Source organism: Pantherophis guttatus, chromosome 6 (genome assembly GCF_059756535.1).
Source record: "Pantherophis guttatus breed Tessera chromosome 6, ASM5975653v1, whole genome shotgun sequence".
NCBI lineage: Eukaryota > Metazoa > Chordata > Lepidosauria > Squamata > Colubridae > Pantherophis > Pantherophis guttatus.
In genome coordinates, this window is record NC_142068.1 from 4,352,589 (window position 1) to 4,375,238 (window position 22,650).

Genomic DNA, 22,650 nt, shown 5'->3' on the forward strand with positions numbered 1-22,650 from the left:
ATCAGGGGTGAAATGTCAAATTTGTTACTACCGGTTCTGTGGGCGTGGCTTGGTGGTGGGGTAATGTGACTGGGTGGGCGTGGCCAACTTTTTTTTTTTTTAACTTTTCAAAGCATTTTTTCTAATTCTTTGAAAAGCCTCTGGCGATCAGGCAACTCAGCTGGGATCGTCAGAGAGTTTTCAAAGCATTTTTTTTACCATCTCTTCGGCCAAGAGGTTGCAGAAAAAAAATGCTTTGAAAAGCCTCTGACGATCCCAGCTGAGCCCCGCGATCATCAGAGGCTTTTTTTTTTTAACTTTTAAAAGCATTTTTTCGTCGGAAGAGGTTGTAGAAAAAATGCTTTTAAAAGTAAAAAAAAGCCTCTGATGATTGTGCGGCTCAGCTGGGCATGAGGGCGCGGGCGCGCAGGGATTTTTGCTACCGGTTCTCCGAACCATCCGCCGCCATCGCTACCGGATCGAGCGATCCAGTCCGAACCGGGAGCATTTCACCCCTGGATACGATCCTAGGATTAGTTGCATTGTTACTACATGCCTTGATGACAGAGTAACTCTATACCCGTGATGGCAAACCTATGGCACGCGTGCCACAGGTGGCACGGGGAGGCATTGCTGTGGGCACGCGAGCGGTTGCCCTAGATCAGCTCCACCGCACATGTGCGCGCGCCTCCCACCGGCCGGCTGATTTTCGGGTCTGCCGCAGATGCGGGAGACGCGCACGCATTCCTATGCCGCCCCTCCTCTCCCAGGAGTCTCCAAAACCCGGCCCGTTTTGGATGCCAGGTAAGTACAGGGCTCGCGCGAAGGTTTTGGGAGGGTGAAAAATGGGCCTACCGGAAGTCTGGAAACGGGCCGTTTCCAGCCTCCGGAGGCTTCAGGGAAACCTGGTAGGACCAAAACGGGGTGCGCGGGGGGGGGTGTCGCACGCACATGCACGGGGGTGTATGAGCGCGGGGGGTTGCACGCACCTGCACGGGGAGGGTGTGTGTTGTGACCCAGGCCCACGTAGTTAGTATTAAATACAAAACAGTTTCAAAAAACAGATTTTATTAAAACAGCTGAGAATTAACTCATTCTCAGCGTATTCCAAATGAAATGAAAGCAAAGTCCTCAAAACACCATTCTTCAGTTTATCTCTGACCTTGGGATAATTAGGCAAACTGCCAAAGGCTTTTCTTGGCAACAGTTCAGGAACAGAAGACACTGACAAGAAAGAAATACAGCCAAACACGAAGCAAATCTCTCAACGGTTGTTTTCCGGCAAAGAGGCCAAGAGCCGTTGCTGGTCTTTTAGGCCTTATGGGAGGGGCCAATCATCTCTTGGCCTTACTCCCGAGTTGTCCTCTCTGCTTTAGCTGCTCCTGCCTTCTGGCAGCTCTTCTCATACGTGCACTAGGAACAGGCTCCTCCTGTTCCTCTGCCTCTCTGCTGTCAGCCTCTGGAGGCTCCGGAGTCCACACATCACTCCCCGATGGCCCTGGCCCCATCTCTGCCTCCGACGCAGAGCCCTCATCCGGGCCTTCCCCAGCCTCCCGGTCTGGCCCCTGTTTTTCCTCAGCCTCCTCGCTGTCTGACTCCGCTGCCAGCTCCTCCGGCTGCTGGCGGACCACAATACAGGGCAGCGCGGGGGAGGGGATTGCATGCACATGGGCAGGGGGGGCGGGATGTGCTGGGGGGGGCATTGTATTATGGGTGTGGGCACGCGCGCTTTTGGCACTCAAGGAAAAAAAAGTTAGCCATTACTGCCAGGGGTGGGTTCTAAATTTTTTTACTACCGGTTCTGTGGGCGTGGCTTATTTTGTGGGCGTGGCTTGGAGGTCATGTGACTAGGCGGGCGTGGCTAGCTGGTCAGAGTCATTTCTGGAAGGTCCTCGCACTTACGACCAGTCCTCGCACTTACGACCCGACTCATTTGTTTGCTTTTAGCACTGATCAGGTGTAGGGCAGCCCTTTGAAGCCCCGCGGCAAGAGTTTAAACAGTTTTTTTTCCCTCCAGTCATCAGCTGGGACTCAGGAGGCAGCAATAGATTGGGGGTGGGGCCAAATAAAAGGTAAGAACGTGGGGGGGTGGGAGGGCGGGGGGAGAACCGGTTCGGTGACGCCATATTGTCACCGCTACAGGCTCGGCCGAACCGGACCGAACCGGGAGGGACCCACCACTGGTCAGCAACCTTAAACACTCAGAGAGCCATTTGGACCCGTTTTCCACAGAAAAAAAAAAACACCGGGAGCCACAAAACTCTTCCCATGCCTGACTATTTCCTGAGCGGCCCCAAACTAGCATATATAGTTGAATTAAACTTTCTGTTTTCTTCTGAAACTTTTCTTTTCTTGGACTTATCCATGGTTGGCCTACTGGGGGTCGAAAAGCTCAATAAATTGCGTGCCGGCGGGTGTCGCACACTGGCAGTTGTGACACATATTTTGAGCGACAGGGAGCCACAGCAAAGGGATGAAAGAGCCACATGCGGCTCCAGAGCCGCAGGTTGCCGACCACTGCTTTAAGTGATGGCTTCGTCTGCATCTTCTTGTCCCTGGTTTCTTTCTACCTCAACAATCAATTTATCAGATTTTTAATTGCTGGTGAATTCAGTGGGTTTCTAATTGTCGGGCCTCCCTTGCAGGTTTTGGGGTTTCACCCCGCGTATCGTTTAGCACGTAAAGGTATGGAAATCAAGGGTGTGCCAAGGCTACCCAGAAGAATGAGAGTTGGTGACAGGGATACTCCTGAACGTATCTTAGGTGTAATTAGTTATCAAGATTCGGGAGCCTCCCCAGAGAGATGCAGTCGTGCGAAACACACCCAGCAAAGCTGCCTGCGTGGTTGACACTGCGTGGTTGAATAGTTTTACGTCTTACCTGCAGGTGGTCCTCGACTTACAACCACAAGAGGTGGAAACCCTTTGAGAGATGTATGCAACGAAATCTCATTTTAATGTACGCCCATCAGTGTACATTCAAAGTCAGAATAAAGTTATACGAAGTTCTAATTGGGAATAGCATTTCCAAGGGGGCTGCTAAATAAGTCATGCCCGAGTTTACAACCTCTTTTGCAACGGTTGTTAAGCGAATCCCTGCACTTGTTTAATGAGTCACACAATCACACAACTGTTAGTGAGTCACACAATCGTTAAGTGCAGTGGTGGGATTCAAATAATTTAACAACCGGTTCTCTGTCGTCATGATTGGCTGGGTGGGCGTGGCCATGGTGGGCGTGGCCATGGTAGCATTCGGCCTTCTGCACCCCCCTGGGAACAAAAACAGGCCGTGGGGGCGCTGCCCCCCTGCGCCCCATTTTGTGCCTAGTAGGCCTCCCTGCACTTACCTGGGAGCCAAAATGTGGCACGTAGGGACTTCCGGAAGGCGGGGTGGGGAGGGGCGGAGACAGCCAGCAATTTAACTACCGGTTTGCCCGAACCGGCCCGATCCGGCTGAATCCCACCACTGGTTAAGTGATTAAGTGATTTAGTGGTTAAGTGGTTAAGTTAACCTTCCCCCACTGATTTTGCTTATATTAGAAGCCAGCTGAGAAGGTTATCAGATGGTGATCACATAACCCCAGGCCATTGTAAATATGTGCCAGTTGCCAAGACCCCAAATTTGATGACATGGCTGTGGGGATGCTGCAATGGTCGTAAGTGCGAGTACCGGTTAAAAGCTACTGTTTTCAGCACTGTTGTAACTTCCCAATGCTTGCAAGTCAATGATTGCCTATATCAGGACGATCAAATCCGGGCTGCAATAATCGGGATGACAGCTAGATGGCAGCAAAGAGATGCCCAAAAGCCTAACCACTTTGCTGCCCTCTGACGGTCACCAGAGGTTGTGCAAGACCACATCTGATTATTTATTAGTTTGATTTATTAGTTTGATTTATCATTATCCATCATATATGTCAGCTGCTTTTTCTGATCATGATTATGTCTTCTCTGTAGAATTAAGGACTCCTTACGAGTAGGGGCTATATTGAAATGATTTATTCATTTATATATTAAGAAAATTTATATAGTTGTCCAACTCACATAGAAGTGCGTCCAAGACTTCTTGGATGACAAGCGAAACGTCTTCAGAGAACAACAAGAAAGTGCAGCTGCCTCTTGAAATAAGCACCTTTGGGACAACTGTGACCTGGATGACGGAGAATCTTCATAGACATTTGGATTTTCTTGGGTTTTTTCCTTGAAAAAGTTTTGCTTCTCATCCAAGAAGCTTCTTCGGTTCTAACTGACTGGCGGGGAATGGAAGGATTTATATTCTTTTGCGTGATGAACTGCAGTTTTAAAAGGATGGAAATGTACCAAATTACGTGGGCATTTACTCTGTTCAGAATGGAATAGAATAGAATAGGAGAGTTGGAAGGGACCTTGGAGGTCTTCTAGTCCAACCCCCTGCTTAGGCAGGAAACCCTACACCACTTCAGACAAATGGTTGTCCAATCTTTTTTTAAAAAACTTCATGTTGGAGCATTTACAACTTCTGGTGGCAAGTTGTTCCACTGGTTAATTGTTCTGTCAGGAAATTTCTCCTTAATTCCAGGTTGTTTCTCTTCTTGATTAGTTTCCACCCATTTCTTCTTGACCTGCCCTCAGGTGCTTTGGAGAAGAGCTTGACTCCCTCTTCTTTGGGGCAGCCCCTGAGATATTGGAAGGCTGCTATCATGTCTCTCCTAGTCCTTCTTTTCATTGAACTAGACATACCCAGTTCTTGCAACTGTTCTTCATATATTTTAGCCTCCAGTCCCCTAATCCTCTTTTTTTTAAAAAAAAAAATTATTTATTTCTTTACAACAAAATATTTACTCACACATAGATCGCGACGGGAGCTTTACAAAATAAATTAACTTCAGTCAAGATATACAAATAAAAAATAAAATCTACACTAACCTTATCCTTTTTTTATTCTATTATTCAACCAAGTATACCATTGGTCCCAGCATTGAAAATATACGGAGTCCTTTTGATGTCTCAAAATTTTTGTTAACCTGTCAGCTTCCGCATATTCGATAATTTTTCCCAGAATCAAATCTTCACCGGTAGGTCTTTCCCCTTCCAATGTTGAGCAAAACATATTTTATTTATTTATTTATTTATTTATTTATTTATTTGTTTGTTTGTTTGTTTGTTTATTTATTTATTTATTTATTTATTTATTTATTTATTTATTTATTATTGAATTTCTATACCGCCCTTCTCCCTGAGGACTCGGTGTACAGTCAGAATTAAAAAACATGCAGTACAAATATTAAAAAACAATTAAAAGATATATAAATTTGGCCCAATATTCTTGCTGCGGTTGTGATATATGTAACTATATATATGACACCATATATTCGTGCCTATTTTATCTGGCCTAATATTTAATAGATAGTATTCTGGTTTCAATTGTAATTTATATCCGGTGATTTCTAATATCCACTTCTGTATAGATCTCCAAAATTCGATTGCCTTAGGGCAGGTCCACCATACATGATAATAAGTACCTATCTCCTCACACTTCCAACAATTTGGGGAGAGTCCTGGGAACATTTTGGCTAATCGAGCAGGAGGGAGATGCCATCTATACACCATTTTATACAGTCCCCTAATCATCTTTGTTGCTCTTCTCTGCGCTCTTTCTAGAGTCTCCACATCTTTTTTACATGGTGGCGACCAAAACTGAATGCCGTATTCCAGGTGTGGCCTTACCAAGGCCTTATAAAGCGGTATTAACACTTCACGTGATCCTGAGTCTATCCCTCTGTTGATGCAGCCCAGAACTGTGTTGGCTTTTTTGGCAGCTGCATCACACAGCTGGCTCATATCTCAATGGTTGTCCACTAGGACTCCAAGATCCCTCTCCCAGTTACTACTGTTGAGTAAGGTACCATCTATACGGTACCTGTGCATTTTGTTTTTCTTGCTTAAGTGTAGAACCTTCCTTTTTTCACCCTTGAAATTTCGTTTTGTTAGATGGCGTCTGTTAAGGTTATTGTTGTTGTATTACCAACCAGCAGAGTAGATTGCACAGAGAAACGTTGCTGAGAGCAATGAATAAGAGATAAGCAAACTGGTTTATCAAAAGCTTACTTTATAGTAGAAAAACAGTCTCATAGTCTTTAAACAAATTCCAAGTCTTTGCCAGTAAATCAGTCCAGTAGTTACAGAATCTTCTTACCCAACAAACAGTAGTTGGTTAGAATAACAAACTCACTCTGGTTCACAAACCACGATGGTTGCAGATCCATCAAACAATGATTACAGATAACACCTCCTCTCAATGGTAGCTTATCATCACAGCTTCATACACAATGGCAGCATAGCATTGCAGCTTCCTCTCAACAGCAGATCATAGCAGCAACTGAACACGTTACAGAACCTTGCTTAAATATTCTTACAACCAGTAATTATGTAATTACAGCATGACTCAGCATTAAAGCCACATAATACAGTTACAGCTTAAAATTACAGTATACTTATATTGCCTGTACAACATAGTTAGGCTCAAACCATATCCTAACAGCGTCCAGTGTTAACATGCAATATTTTTCAGACTCTGAACTCAGCGTAAGGTTGAAGTAGGGGAACCTTCAGCAGTGGATGAAGACGGCTATTTTCATGTTCGGGAAGCAATTGTCCTACTCAGCAGCTCGAGACTGAAAAATGCTACGTTTCTATTTTCCCCCCATGCAGACAAGCGAGGCTTCGTCAGGCCCAGAAACAACTCTGAGTCAACTCGGGCCCCCCCAAATGTGGACAGAAGGCGGCAGCTTTCGGAATCCCAGGCTGTCACTGTGAGCAGCTTGGATTGCAAAATGAACCTCCGTCCTCAAGGAACTGCTAAAGGTATGATCCATGCAGCGCGATAGGTTTTTTTTTTCCCTTTTTTTAAAAAAAAAATCCTCAGACACTGATAAAAATATGAGTTGGACTCTTTGGATAACATGAGTAGGGCTGTGTTAGATCCCGGAATCCACATTCTATTCTAACCCGGCCTTTTTGATTTTGCTATTTTATTCAAGCGGCTCAGCATAAGAGTTTTTTAAAAAAGGAAGAAATGAGCTATTTTCTACGATGTCCCACCTTGTTCCAATTGTTCTCTTTATTTGGGTTTCTTTAGTCTGGTCAGAAATACGTTCCTCAACATCTAATCAATTATCAATTGATTAGAGAGAAAACTGAACAGAGGGTTTAACTAACTAATGCATTTTTTTAAAAAAAATAAGGATAAGTGAAGACGATGGCGAATAGGATCTGAGAACAATAGTCGTAATTATTGTGTGTATAAGATTTACTATCTGTACTTAAAAGAGATTGCACCCAGACTTGTGAATATAGTAAAGCTAAAGGTTCCCCTCGCACATATGTGCTAGTCGTTCCTGACTCTAGGGGGCGGTGCTCATCTCCGTTGAGTTGGCCGTAGTGAGTTGGCCATGGTGAGTTGACTGTGGTGAGTTGACTGTGATGAGTTGAGTTGTTCCCCAGTGAGTTGGCAGTGGTGAGGTGGCTGTGGTGAATTGCCGGTAGTGAGTTGGCCATGGTGAGTTGACTGTGACGAGTTGAGTTGTTCCCCAGTGAGTTGGCCGTGGTGAGTTGACTGTGGTGAGTTGAGTTGTTCCCCAGTGAGTTGGCTGTGGTGAGTTGGCCGTGGTGAGTTGACCGCAGTGAGTTGATCATGGTGAGTTTAATTGTCCCACAGTGAGTTGACTGTGGTGAATTGCCCGTAGTGAGTTGGCCGTAGTGAGTTGGCCATGGTGAGTTGACTGTGGCGAGTTGAGTTGTTCCCCAGTAAGTTGGCCATGGTGAGTTGACTGTGGTGAGTTGAGTTGTTCCCCAGTGAGTTGGCCGTGGTAAGTTGGCCGTGGTGAGTTGACCGCAGTGAGTTGATCATGGTGAGTTGAATTGTCCCACAGTGAGTTGACTGTGGTGAGTTGGCAGTGATGAATTGGCTGTAGTGAGTTGGCCATGGTGAGTTGACTGTGGTGAGTTGAGTTGTTCCCCAGGGAGTTGGCTGTGGTGAGGTGGCTGTGGTGAGTTGACCATGGTGAGTTTACCATGGTGAGTTGACCGCAGCGAGTTGATCATGGTGAGTTGAATTGCCCCACAGCGTGTTGGCTGTGGTGAGTTGGCCATGGTAAGCTGACTATGGCGAGTTGTCCTATTCTTCTTCCTTGATGCTCTCAGCTCGCACTGTAGCAGCCCTTGAAATGAACAACGCTGAGCCCCAGGTGCCGTTTCCGAGAGATCTCTGAGGACCTCACGTTGACTTCAACTGTCCATTAACACCACCGGGCAGTTGAGGAAGAGAGCCAAGAAGGCCTCGGATCCAGGTGGATCTAGGCCTAGTTCCAAGTTTCAGCTCCGCCAGCCAGTGTCAGCCTGACTCATAAATTGGACCGAGGCGCCTTCTCAGAGAGGTGATCCGTTTGCACATGTCTCTTCATGCTCGGCTTGCCAACTTCGGGGCTTTGGCTGAACTTTCTCCTCAGCTGTTGGACTCCTCGTCCTTCTCTGATCTTCCGTCACCCAACCGGCCCCCTCAGGGGTGGGACGCCTTCCACTGTTCTACTGAGCTAATCCAGCATTTTATTCCCTCAGAAAAGCAGCTGTTGAATGTCTTCAGCGCAGAGACGGTCCCTTTCTAGAAAGTTTCCCTCCATCTTTTAAGAAAACTGCTTGGGTTTGTTGGGGTACAATCCCAAGACTTCCTATTATTTGTTTGCTTTAATTTTTATGATGCAAGACATCTTTTAGAAACTGAATTAAAAGTTGATTTCTGGAAGGTATATAATAGGCAACATGAAAGGGGTTGTTTACTCTCAAAAGAAAAAGGGCAGCGAGAAATTCTGTACAGGTAGTCCTCAGCTTACGACTTCGCCTCACGATCAGGAGGCTGTGAGTTCGATCCTAGGTAGAGGCAGATATTTCTCTCTTTGGGCACAATTATTATTATTTATTGAATTTCTATACCGCCCTTCTCCCGAAGGACTCAGGGCGGTGAACAGAATAAGATTTCATATACATATAATAATTTATTTATTTTTTTTATAAACAGTACATAATAAATTGAGTCAACTCGGTGTATCTGCTAAGACCTTGGCATAGAATGTAGATGTTTTTTTTTTTTTTATTGAAAAAGTTTTTCAAATACAAGTTTTTCCCCCTTTTCCTCCCTTCTTCCCCAACCCGCCCTCACCACCCATCCCCCCCTGTGACTTCTTCTTCACAACAATAAGCTAATTCATAATTAATTACATAATATTTTACCATGCCCTTACTCACTCCTCAAAGTACTGACCCTTAGCATAGTATTCTTATAACTCCGCTTTTCTCCGCTTTTCACAATCTACCCTTTTTCTCCTCCCCCAAACTTATAAAATATTATTATTATTACAACAACATAACTTTTACTTTTATATATATTAATTTAACATTTCAAAGCAGCCTTCTCCAAATTTATTCAGTTCTATCCAATTCTTCCACTCCCCAAAATATATGACTTAAAAATCCTTTTTCTTAAACTAATCAATCACTAAACTAGCCTATTTCAACCCAGTTTCCTGCAAGATTACCATGCACTACAATTCTAAATATAATCCACTGCCCACTCTGCTGAAATATACATATGTCTATATATACATTCCATTTTATAAAAAGAGAAAAGACAATAACTTTAAATTTATAATTCATTTAGTATGTAGAATGTAGATGTTTATGCTAGCCCTGCTTGTTGAAACAGAAAGGTCTCCAGGGCACGTCGGAAAGTGCGAAGATCTGGGATTATTCGTATTCCAGGGGGGTATTTTGTTCCAAAGAGTAGGTGCCCCCACAGAGAAGGCTCTCTCCCTTGGAACTACTAGGCGACATTGTTTTAATGATGGGACTATGAGTAGGCCTACTCTGTGAGAGCGTGTTGGTTGGTGGGAGGTTATCGGTTGCAGCAGGTGGTCTCGTAAGTACTCAGGTCCTAAGCCATGGAGCACTTTAAAGGTAAGAACCAACACCTTGAAGCGCACTCGGAAGGCCACTGGAAGCCAGTGCAGCTCGCGTAGAAGAGGCGTTACATGTGAGCGCCATGTTGCCCTCATAATTACTCACGTGGCTGCATTCTGGACCAGTTGGAGCTTCCGGGTGCACTTCAAGGGGAGCCCCATGTAGAGAGCATTGCAGTAGTCAAGTCGGGAAATGACGAGGGCTTGAGTGACTGTGCGTAATGAGTCCCGGTCTAGAAAGGGACGCAATTGGCAAATCAGGCGAACCTGATAGAAAGATCCTCTGGCCACGGCTGTTATATGATCTTCTAAAGACAGTCGTGCATCCAGGAGGATGCCTAAATTGCGAGCTTTCTCTGCGGGGGTCAATGACTCATCCCCAAACAAAGGGAATAGATCTGCTGAACAAAACTCGGCACTGGCGACAGGGAGAGCATCCGGCCAGTAAACACTGCTAGCTCCATTTGGTTGCCCAGACTCCACCCCGCAAAGGATTATGGGGTCCTAAAAAGATGATGATGATGATGAGTCCTCAGCTTACAACTGCAATTGAACCCCAAATTTCCATGCTGGAGCAAGACAGTTGTTTCTTGCCACAGTCGTTAAGTGAATTTAGGTTAGTAGTACAGTGGTTAAGTGACTTTGCTCGTCAGAACGTCGCACATGACTCGGAGACACTGCAGCCGTCATAAAAACGAGCCAGTTGCAAGCGTCTGAATTTTGATCAGCTGACCATGGGGGGATACGGCAATTGTTTCAGGGCCGTTGTAACCTTAAACGGTCACTAAATGAGCCGTTGTAAGTCTAGGACTACCTGTCAATGAAATGAAAGGAATCAATAAAATAAAATAAAATAAAAATTAAATGTATATGAAATCTTAATCTGTTCACCGCCCTGAGTCCTTCGGGAGAAGGACGGTATAGAAATTCAATAAATAAATAAATAAATAAATAATCATTGCGTTTATTCAACAAATCACAGTTAAGCAAAGTGTGGTTTACCGTGACGTGCAGGAGAAGCCTCTGTGGTTTGTTGGCTTCTTCGGAAACTTTTTCAGGAGGCAACTGGGCTTCCTTGCTTTTTCTTTTGAAGACGTTTCGCTTCTCATCCAAGAAGCTTCTTCACTTCTGACCGGATGGTGGGGAACGGAAGGATTTAGATTCCTTGCAGACAGCTGGTTATTTGCATCCTTTCAGGGAGTCGTTGAGGCCACTTGGAAGTTTTATCTATACAATTTGGGATGAACCCCCTTTGAATGGTGAGGGAGTAGGAATGGATTTCCAGAGAAAACAAAATTGCACTCTAAGGAACCATTTACACTACTCAGGTGATCCTGAGGACACATACACACCTCCAAGTGGCCTCAACCAGTGGTGGGTTCCTCCCGGTTCGGTCCGGTTCGGCCGAGCCGGTAGCGGTGACGATATGATGTCACCGAACCGGTTCTTCCCCCCCCTCCCTCCCACCCCCCCACGTTATTCTTACCTTTTATTTGGTCCCACCCCCAATCTATTGCTGCCTCCTGACTCCCAGCTGATGACTAGAGGGAAAAAACTGTTTAAACTCTTGCCGCGGGGCTTCAAAGGGCCGCCCTATAGCTGATCAGTGCTAAAAGCAAACAAATGAGTCGGGTTGTAAGTGCGAGGACTGGTCATAAGTGCGAGGACCTTCCAGAAATGACTCTGACCAGCTAGCCACGCCCACCTAGTCACATGACCTCCAAGCCACACCCACAAAATAAGCCACGCCCACAGAACCGGTAGTAAAAAAAATTAGAACCCACCCCTGGCCTCAACGACCCTCTAAAAAGGATGCAGATGACCAGCTGTCTGCAAAGAGTATATAATCCTTCCATTCCCCACCATCCAGTCAGAGCTGAAGAAGCTTCTCGGATGAGAAGCGAAACGTCTTCAAAGGAAAAAAAAAATCCAGAAAGTCCAGTTGCCTCTTGGAAAAAAGCCCCTTTGGGACAACCTGACCTGGAAGACGGAGAATCTCTACAGAGTTTTAGCTTGTTCTGAAAGCGCGAGGACGTCTGAATGGCCTCCTTAAGCTCTGTAAAGCCTTGGATTATCTCGGATTATTATTTTAACGGAGAAGGCCACTGACGGTGACTTTGCTTTCAGGAGGCTCCTACGTTGCTGCCTTGACTCCAGGCGAGAGGAAGAACCGGAACAAAGGAACTCGCGCCCGGAAGAAAATATTTGAAGCCTACATGTCAAAGAAAGACGTCTCGGAAGGTCTGAAGAGAAAAACGCTGATCCAGGTGCGGGAAATGTTTGTGCGCGAAATGCAAAAGATTTTGCGTGCAGAATTATTGTCTGAAAAATCCAAATCTTTTTCCAAAAGCTGCTCCAGAAATCCTGAACTGGCAGATGGGAAAGCTAGGTTGTAATCTTAATATTTAGAATTCATCCCCGCAAGAAAATATTTATGGATTGATTGCACTGTATCCATACAAATAGTTCTCGACTTAAGAACACAATTGAGCCCAAAATGTGTGCGGTTAAGTGAGGCGTTGGCCAAGTGAGTTTTGCCCCAGTTTACGACCGCTCTTGCCACAGTGGTTAAGTGAACCATTCAGGTCGTTAAGGGAGTCACACGGTTGTTAAGTGAACCTGGCTGCCCCGTTGACTTTGCTTGACAGCGGGTTGCAAAAAGGGATGACGTGACCCTGGGACACTGCGACCGTCATAAATATGAACCAGTGGCCAAGCATCTGAATTTTGATCATATGACCATGGGGGATGCTGCAACGGTCGTTAAGTGTGAAAAATGGCCGTAAGTCACCTTTTTTTTTCAGTGCCGCTGTAACTTTGAATACTCGCTAAATGAACTACTGGTACTTATTTATGGAGATTCTTAAGTAGGATTCCCAAATTAAAACAATTTCACAAAAGGGCAAAGCATTTTTATCTTTTAAAAAACCCGCTGAAATTTAAGCTGCTGGCTCAGAAATCAGGTGACTTGGTCACTCAATGAACGGTTGTAAGCCGAGGACCGACTAAACACGGCTGTTGTGTTGTATTGTGTGTTGTGTGTTGTGTGTTGTGTACTTCAGCCTGAACATGCCCAGATCCTTCAGCCTCCCCTCGGCCTCCAAGGGTGTCTGTCTCCATTTTTTTGGGAGGGAAGCGGTAACCGTTGCCCCTTTCCTGACAAATCTAGCAGTCATTTGTGTGTGTGTGAAGGATTGCAAAGTTTATTTATTTATTTATTTATTGAATTTGTATACCGCCCTTCTCCCAAAAGGGACTCAGGGCGGTGGACAGCCAAAATTGAAATACATACAATACAAAAGTTAAGATAGCTAAAATATTAAATTAAATCCATCCGCCTCCCAGTTTAAAACCCCAAGTCTATAAAATTTAAAAATTCCCATTAAAGTTGAGGGTGACATCATGAGATTCTGGGGAGAGAGAGAGAGAGAGAGAGGGAGAGAGAGTGTCCTGGCCCTCGATGCACAATGTGCCAACAGTTGTTCCCTGCAGATGGGGAGGACGGCTGGCTCCAGATATGACATCACAGCGTGAAAATGGGTAAATAGGATTAGAAGTCCCATCTGCTTTTGAAGACAGGAGATCAATCCTGTTCGTCTCTCTCTCTCTAGAAAAACACAAATGCAGAAAAGAATGTGAACCTTAATGTGCTAATTATTTGTTTAATTACTTGTTACCGTATTTTTTGGAGTAAAGGTAAAGGTTCTCCCTCGCACGTATGTGCTAGTCGTTCCCGACTCTAGGGGGGCGGTGCTCATCTCCGTTTCAAAGCCGAAGAGCCAGCGCTGTCCAAAGACGTCTCCGTGGTCATATGGCCGGCATGACTCAATGCCAAAGGTGCACGGAACGCTGTTTCCTTCCCACCAAAGGTGGTCCCTATTTTTTCTACTTGCATTTTTTACCTGCTTTCGAACTGCTAGAATATATAAGTAGAATATAAGTATTCGGAGTATGAGACGCACCTTCCCCCCCCTAAAAGTGGGTGAAAATTTAGGTGCGTCTTATAGACCGAATTAGGGATGCGGTGGCTCAGTGGCTAAGACGCTGAGCTTGTCGATCGAAAGGTCGGCAGTTCAGCAGTTCGAGTCCCTAGTGCCGCATAACGGGGGTGAGCTCCCGTGACTTGTCCCAGCTTCTGCCAACCTAGCAGTTCGAAAGCAGGTAAAAAATGCAACTAGAAAAATAGGGACCACCTTTGGTGGGAAGGGAACAGTGTCCCGTGCGCCTTTAGTGTTGAGCCATGCCGGCCACATGACCACGGAGACGTCTTTGGACAGCGCTGGCTCTTCGGCTTTGAAATGGAGATGAGCACTGCCCCCTAGAGTCGGGAACAAGTAGCACATATGTGCGAGGGGAACCTTTTATAGACTGAATATGGGAGTTTTTTGGCTCCCAAGCCCTCCGCGCATCGCATTTTTGCCCTCCCCGGCCCCCAAAAGCACTCGGCAGGCCAAAAATGGGCACATTTTTTGTGAAAACAGGCTGTGCAGAGGAATGCAGAGTCCTTTTGGGAGCCTGGGAGGGCGAAAACGTGATGCGCGGTGGCCAAAAACTATTTTTTTCTTGTTTTCCTCCTGTAAATTTAGGTCTTATAGTTTGAAAAATACGGTAATCGTTCTTCCTTCCCCCTTCCCCACCATCAAATAATGGCGAAGATAACCTTTTTTTACGGATGATTGTAATTGGATGGCCGGGGGTTATTATTTTATTATTTTTCCTTTTTATTATTATTTTTTATTTGCTTGTCAGAAGGTCGCAAAAGGGAATCACGCAGGGCTGGGCTGCTGGGGGTTCGCAAGGGTTCGGGAGAACCTCTAGCTAAGATTCTATGCAGTTCGGAGAACCCCAAAATCCCAGTCCAGGTTTGCCCCGCCCCGCCCACCCCGCCCCTCCCCTCCCAGGAGTCCCCAAGCAGCCCGTTTTGGTTGCAGGTAAGTGCAGGGTGAGTGCAGAGGCTCGGAGAGGGCGAAAAAAGGGTCTAGAGGGCCTCCGGAGCCTGGGGAGGCCGTTTTTGCCCTCCCAGAGGCTCAAGGAAAGCCTTTGGAGCCTGGGGAGGGCAAAAAACGGGCCTACCGGAAGTTCGGGAAGACCAGAAATGGGCCCGTTTCCGGCCTCCAGAGGGCCTCCGGTGCCTGGGGAGGCCATTTTTGCCCTCCCGGAGGCTCAAGGAAAGCCTCTGGAGCCCAGGGAGGGCAAAAATGCCCCCCCCCGGTGCAGGAGGCCGACTAGGCCATGCCCATCATGGCCACGCCCACTCAGCAACCAGGCAGAGAACCCCTTGCTAAAATTTTTGAAGCCCACCTCTGGGATCACGTGACCTCGGGACCCAGCAAACGGTCATAAATTCGAACCAGTGGACAAGCGTCTGAATTTGCAGCGACTGCTGCGAAGGCGGTAACTTCGAAAAATGGTCGCAAGTCCCGTTTTTCGGTGCCGTTGTAACTTTGAACGGTCACTAAGCGAGCTCTGTTGTAAGTCGAGGACTACCTGTAGTAAGTTTTGCCTCACTAGGAAGTGGCCCGCTGATTTCAATTCAGGCTTACATTAAAGTGTCACATGAAAGCGTCTTCTTTGCTGAAATCTAATTTCAATGTTTCCCTTTTTTTTTCTCTCTCTCTCTCTTCAGGGACCCCTAAGGATAAACCCCAAGAAATACCACGATGCCTTCATTCCTTCTCCAGTGAGTAATCCTGTAAAGTCCAGCAATTGGGGAGCTCATGTGGGGTGAACATCCCTCTGCCTCTGGATTGATGGAGGGGCAAGAGATTAACAGATTAACAAATTAGGAAGGGACCCTGTAGGTCATCTAGTCCAACCCCCCTCTGCCCAAGCAGGAGACCGCCCCCCCACCACCATCCCCGACAGAGGGGAGTCCAGCCTCTTCCCGAAAGCCTCCAGGGATGAAGCCCCCACAACCTCCGAAGGCAACCTCTGCTCTACTGGCCGACCGTTCTCACCGTCAGAAAATCTCCTCCCTACCTCCAGGTTGAATTTCTCCCTGATCTCTTTGCTGCCCTGGCCAACTTCACACGGACAGACAGAGAAGGGGACTCCATCCACCGGTGGAAAATCACCCAGCCCTTCAGATAGATGGATAGATTGAGTGATAGATAGATTGATTGAGTGATCGACTGATGATAGATAGATTGACAGACCGAGCGTTCGATCGATTGACAGATGATCGATTGATAGATAAATTGAGTGATCGACCGATAGTTGATTGATAGATTGATCTGTCTCTGTCTATCTGACTATATCAATCTATCATGGATGAACTGGACCTTCTCGGGGTTTTTTTTTCCCCTTTGAAAAAACGTTTCGCTCCTCATCCAAGAAGCTTCTTCAGTTCTTTCTGAAGGAGCTTCTGAACTTGAAGGAGCTTCTTAGAATTAGAATACTTTCTGTGGCCAAATGTGATGAGACCAAGGCAGTCGTAGAATGGATCCCGCTTGATAAAAAAGCGTCAATGAAAGAGACTTAAAACAAGGTGGATGGACAACATCAGCAAGTATGGTGGGCCCAGTTGGCAAAAGAAAACCTCAGGACTGTAATGGGTTGGAAACATGCAGAAGAGGCCTTCATCAGGCAGTAGAAGAAGAAGAAAGAAGAAAGAGGAGGAGGAAAGGAGAAGGAGAGGAGGAGAGGAGAAGAAGGAGGGAGAGGAGGGAGAAGAAGGAGGAAAGAAGAAGAGGAAGAGGAGAAGGAGAGGACAAAACGGAAGGAGGAAGAAGGAGAAGAAGAAGAAGGAGAAGGAGGGAGAAGAGGGCGGAGGAGAGGGAGAAGAAGGAGGAAAGAAGAGGAAGAGAAGGAGAGGAGAAAAGAAGAAGGAGAGAGAAGGAGAAGGAGAAGAGGAGGAGGAGAAGAAGGAAAGATGAGGAGGAGAGGAGGAGAAGAAGGAGGGAGAGGGAGGAGAGGGAGAAGAAGGAAAAGATAAAGAGCGGAGGAGGAAAGAAGAGGAGAAGGAGAAGAAAAGGAAGGAGGGAGAAGGAGAAGAAGAAAAGGAGAAGGAAAGAAGGAGAAGGAGAAGAAAAGGAAGGAGGAAGAAGGAGAAGAAGGAGAAGAAGAAAAGGAGAAGGAAAGAAGGAGAAGAAGGAGGGAGGAGAGGGCGGAAGAGTGGGAGAAGAAGAAGAGGAAGAGGAAAGAAGAGGAAGAGAAGGAGAGGAGAAAAAGGAAGGAGGGAGAAGGAGAAGGAGAGGAGGAAGAGAAGGAAAGATGGAGAGGAGGAGAGAAGAGGAAGAAGGAGGGAGACGAAGGAGAAGGAGAAGGAAAAGATGAGGAGGAGGAGGAGGAGGAAAGGAGAGGAGGAGAAGGGGAGGAGAAGGAAAGGAGAGCAGAAGAAGGAGGGAGAGGAGGGAGAAGGAGAGGGAGAAGAAAGAAAAGATGAAGAGGAGGAAAGAAGAAGAGAAGGAGAAGAGAAAAAGGAAGGAGGGAAAAGGAGAGGAGGAGGAGGAAAGAAGGAGAGGAGGGGAAGAAGAAGTTATGGTTAGACATGCAAGGAATTTGGATGTCAGTGTACATCCAAAGCAACAGATTAGTAATAATAACAAAAACAATGGCATTAGGAGAAGGTAGTGAAACAGATGAGACAAGGATAATAGTAGTACAGCCATGCAACGTGGGTAAATATACTTAAGACATAAACCAATATTGTGAGGATTAGGTGTTCAGCAAAGTGATGGCACGAGGGGGGAAAAAAAACACAGTCTTTGTGTCTAGTTGTTTTGGCATGGAGGGCCCTGTACCACCGTCCCGAGGGGAGGAGTTGGACCAGTTTATGTCCAGGATGTGAAGTGTCTGTAGATATTTCCTCAACCCTCCTTCTGACCCCACATAACCTACAGGTCTTCTGTGGAAGGGCAGGCTGGTTGCAATTGAAGAAGCTTCTTGGATGATGAGGGAAACTTCCCCCCCCCCCCCAGGAAAAACACTCAGAAAGTCCAGTTGTTGTTCGGAAAAGCACCATGAATGGGCAATGTTTCAATATCTGAGGGGCTGCCACAAAGAAGAGTGTGTGTGGGGGGGGGAGGGAGGTTTCAACCTATTTTCCAAAGCACCAAAAAGGTTGAGAAACCCTCCTCTGCTGGGAATGAAGGGCCTCCGTGAGTGGCTTTTATCCTTCCTTTGAACCGTGACTCAGAAAACGTCTTAAAGTCGCCAGGTTGAGAAACACTCAGAGCCACCGAGAGCCGTGGTTAATAATGAGGGCAAAATAAGTTCTCTGAGTGTGTCCTTAGAATAACCGAGTTGGAAGGGACCTTGGAAGTCCTCTAGTCCAACCCCCTGCTCAAGTAGGAGACCCTATACCAGTGATGGCTAGCCTTTTTGCCGTCGCGTGCCAAAAGTGGAGGGAGTGCGAGCGGGTCGCGCGTGTGTGTGCCCACACCCATCATTCAAAGCCCCTCCCCGTGCATGTGTGCGTGACCCCCCCGTGTTCCCCCCGCTTTTGGCACGCAATAACACGGTGGGCCCAGTAGGCCCGTTTTTCGCCCTCCCCAGGCTCCAGAGGCTTTCTTGGAGCCTGGGGAGGGCAAAAACAGCCTTCCCCACCCCCTCGGAGGCCCTCTGGAGGCCAGAAACAGCCCGTTTTCTGACTTCCGGTGGGCCCGGAAGGCCCAAAAATCAGCTGGCTGGTCAGTGTGCATGTACGCTGGAGCTGAGCTAGGGCAACGCTTGCGTGCCTACAGGTTTGCCATCACAGCCCTATACCATTCCACACAATGGTTGACAATATCCATCCCTCCATCCACACATCCATCCATTCATCCTTCTGTCTGCTACGTATCTTATTTATCTATCTCAGAATTATAGAATCACAGGCAGGAACTTTGGAGGACTTCTAGTCCAACCCCCTCCTCAAAAGGAGACCCTATACCAGGGGTGAAATCCAGCAGGTTCTGACAGGTTCTGGAGAACCGGTAGCGGAAATTTTGAGTAGTTCGGAGAACCGGCAAATACCACCTCTGGCCGGTCTCAGAGTGGGATGGGAATGGAGATTTAGCAATATCCTTCCCCAGGAGTGGGGTGGGAATGGAGATTTTGCAATATCCTTCCCCTGGAGTGGGGTGGGAATGGGGATTTTGCAATATCCTTCCCCTGGAGTGGGGAGGGAATGGGGATTTTGCAGTATCCTTCCCCTGGAGTTGGGAGGGAATGGGGATTTTGCAGTATCCTTCCCCTGGAGTGGGGAGGGAATGGAGATTTTGCAATATCTTTCCCCTGGAGTGGGGTGGGAATGGAGATTTCGCAATATCCTTCCCCTGGAGTGGGGAGGGAATGGGGATTTTGCAGTGTCCTTCCCCTGGAGTGGGGTGGGAAAGGGGATTTTGCAGTATCCTTCCCCTGGAGTGGTGTGGGAATGGGGATTTTGCAGTATCCTTCCCCTGGAGTGGGGTGGGAATGGAGATTTTGCAATATCCTTCCCCTGGAGTGGGGTGGGAATGGAGATTTTGCAATATCCTTCCCCTGGAGTGGAGTGGGAAAGGGGATTTTGCAGTATCCTTCCCCTGGAGTGGTGTGGGAATGGGGATTTTGAAGTATCCTTCCCCTGGAGTGGTGTGGGAATGGGGATTTTGCAGTATCCTTCCCCTGGAGTGGGGTGGGAATGGGGATTTTGCAATATCCTTCCCCTGGAGTGGGGTGGGAATGGAGATTTTGCAATATCCTTCCCCTGGAGTGGGGTGGGAATGGGGATTTTGCAGTATCCTTCCCCTGGAGTGGTGTGGGAATGGGGATTTTGAAGTATCCTTCCCCTGGAGTGGTGTGGGAATGGGGATTTTGCAGTATCCTTCCCCTGGAGTGGGGTGGGAATGGAGATTTTGCAATATCCTTCCCCTGGAGTGGGGAGGGAATGGGGATTTTGCAGTGTCCTTCCCCTGGAGTGGGGTGGGAAAGGGGATTTTGCAGTATCCTTCCCCTGGAGTGGTGTGGGAATGGGGATTTTGCAGTATCCTTCCCCTGGAGTGGGGTGGGAATGGAGATTTTGCAATATCCTTCCCCTGGAGTGGGGTGGGAATGGAGATTTTGCAATATCCTTCCCCTGGAGTGGAGTGGGAAAGGGGATTTTGCAGTATCCTTCCCCTGGAGTGGTGTGGGAATGGGGATTTTGAAGTATCCTTCCCCTGGAGTGGTGTGGGAATGGGGATTTTGCAGTATCCTTCCCCTGGAGTGGGGTGGGAATGGGGATTTTGCAATATCCTTCCCCTGGAGTGGGGTGGGAATGGAGATTTTGCAATATCCTTCCCCTGGAGTGGGGTGGGAATGGGGATTTTGCAGTATCCTTCCCCTGGAGTGGTGTGGGAATGGGGATTTTGAAGTATCCTTCCCCTGGAGTGGTGTGGGAATGGGGATTTTGCAGTATCCTTCCCCTGGAGTGGGGTGGGAATGGAGATATTGCAATATCCTTCCCCTGGAGTGGGATGGGAATGGGGATTTCGCAATATCCTTCCCCTGGAGTGGGGTGGGAATGGGGATTTTGCAGTATCCTTTCCCTGCCACGCCCACCAAGCCACGCCACGCCCACCAAGCCACGCCCACAGAACCGGTAGTAAAAAAAAATTGAATTTCACAAACGGCTGACCAGCCTCTGCTTAAAAACCTCCCCTGTTGAAGCACCCACAACATTCCGGAGGCAATCCGTTCCATTGATGGGTTTGCTCTGTCATTCAGTGTCCCTTTGGGAGAAACCCCAGGAAAGTTTGTGGCAAGATTCAGATTTTTTTTCCCCCCCCACCTCTGGTGGGACAAGAAAACCAAGGGAGAGAACTTCAGGGAAACAACCTCATTGTTTTTTGAGGAGTGGGCTTTTTGCAGAGTGGGCTTCGGCCCTTTCAGGCTTTGATGGCTTCAGGTATTTGGCAGGGAAGCACAGCGAGCGCTGATGTCCCCGAAGGGCAAGAATCGTTGACATGATGCGCAGTGGTGAAATCTGAACTCGCTGGCCGCGTGCCGAGTGCGCGCTGCACACCAGGGTGGATTTGATTTAAATCGAGTTGATTGAAATCACGATTTAAATCACTAGTAAAAAGGCTTGATTTAATTCGACTCGATTTAAATCATAATTTTTTTTTTAATTGAAAAAGTTTTACAATTAAAAACTTGGTACTTGGTAAGAGCCTTGGTACTACAGGGGTTTAAGGCACCCTGTTATTAAGCTTATTAAGACCAGCTGCCTGCAATTACTGCAGGGTTCGAATCTCGCCAAGGCTCAAGGTTGACTCAGCCTTCCATCCTTTCTAAGGTAGGTGAAATGAGGACCCAGTTTGTGGGGGCAATAAGCTGACTTTGTATAAATATACAAAAGGATGAAGGCTATTGCTGAGCACATTGTAAGCCGCCCTGAGTCTCCGGAGAAGGGCGGCATATAAATCAAATTAAAAAAAAAAAAAAAATTACATTTTCTCCCCAATTTCCCCCCCCAACCCTCCCTGACCCCCCCTAGCCCTCCCCTCCCCCCCGGACTTCCACAAAATATAATCCAAATCAAAATCCCCTTTTTATAAAACTTGAACCCCTCCACCCGCTGTATATTTTTCACATCTTCACAAAATTCAATTATTCTATCTCTATATAATACTTTCAGTTAAAAGCTATCTGGTATTTCCTAGTTTGATATTTATTCTGCACATAATCTATCCACTTTTTCCACTCCCATACATAAGTCTCTTGTGAGCGATCTTTTAGATATGCTGAAATCTTCGCCATCTCTGCAAAACTGGCCATCTTCAAAGTCCATTCTTCAATAGTAGGCATAGCTTCATTTTTCCAATATTGGCCTATCAGTAATCTCGCTGCTGTTATCATATACAATATCAACTTTGTTTCACCCAATGTAAAACCCTTAACTATACCCAATAAAAACAATTGTGGAGAAAACTGAATTTTTTTCTTCAAAACATTCTGCATAACCCACCAAATTTTTATCCAAAAAGCCTTCACTTTCTTACAAGTCCACCACACATGATAATATGTGGCATCTAGGCAATCACATCTCCAGCATTTTGGTTGAACATTAGGGTACATGCACGACAATTTCTTAGGATCTAAGTGCCATCTATAAAACATTTTATAAAAATTTAAATCATAATTTTTAAAGAGCAACTGTCATCTCTGCTACTCCTTTGACCCGCTGTTGACTCACCGATGGTCCCAGTGTTGCAGAATAGACAGCCTCCTGCTACATAACTAAGCTCCATTTCATGCTGAATAAACTAAATTATTTATGTATCTTAAATAGAAAACTATCTTACGATAGATTTTTACCCCAAAAGTTTTTTATTAAAATAAATTAGATAAAAATCCAAAAAAATCCGATTTAAATAAAAAAAATCCGATTTAAATCAAAAAAATCTGATTTTTTTGATTTTTTAAAAAAAGATCATTGATTTTTATCCACCCTGCTGCACACACATGCACAATACACACCAAAAGGAGGCTTGGGAAGGTAAGTAGAACAGCAAGGGGGGAGGAGAAAATCAGCTGTGGCGTGCGATCATGGGAACCTCTTTTAAAACTTTTTTTTTTTTAATTTTTAAACAAACATACATAAAAACATAAAAACCATCTTCAATTACACCCAGTGTGTCAGCTGGTTACAAGTCCTTTGTGCATCTTCACCATATTCATAGCTTACAGTTTACCTAAATTCTCATATTATCAATTTAATATATATCTTATGTATTTATTGT

General features: G+C 46.3%; 1 protein-coding gene across 2 annotated transcripts in view; it reads left to right on the plus strand.

The window, feature by feature from the left end:
* Positions 1–22,650, plus strand: part of DIS3L2 (DIS3 like 3'-5' exoribonuclease 2) — a 249,347-nt gene that overhangs the window by 23,751 nt on the left and 202,946 nt on the right. For both annotated transcript variants that reach the window (XM_087872025.1, XM_087872024.1), the window contains 3 exons: positions 6,669–6,821; positions 12,095–12,234; positions 15,594–15,647. In XM_087872025.1, the coding sequence (XP_087728151.1) occupies positions 6,791–6,821; positions 12,095–12,234; positions 15,594–15,647 (225 nt within the window). In that variant the 5' untranslated portion in view covers positions 6,669–6,790. The remainder of the gene's footprint in view (positions 1–6,668; positions 6,822–12,094; positions 12,235–15,593; positions 15,648–22,650) is intronic.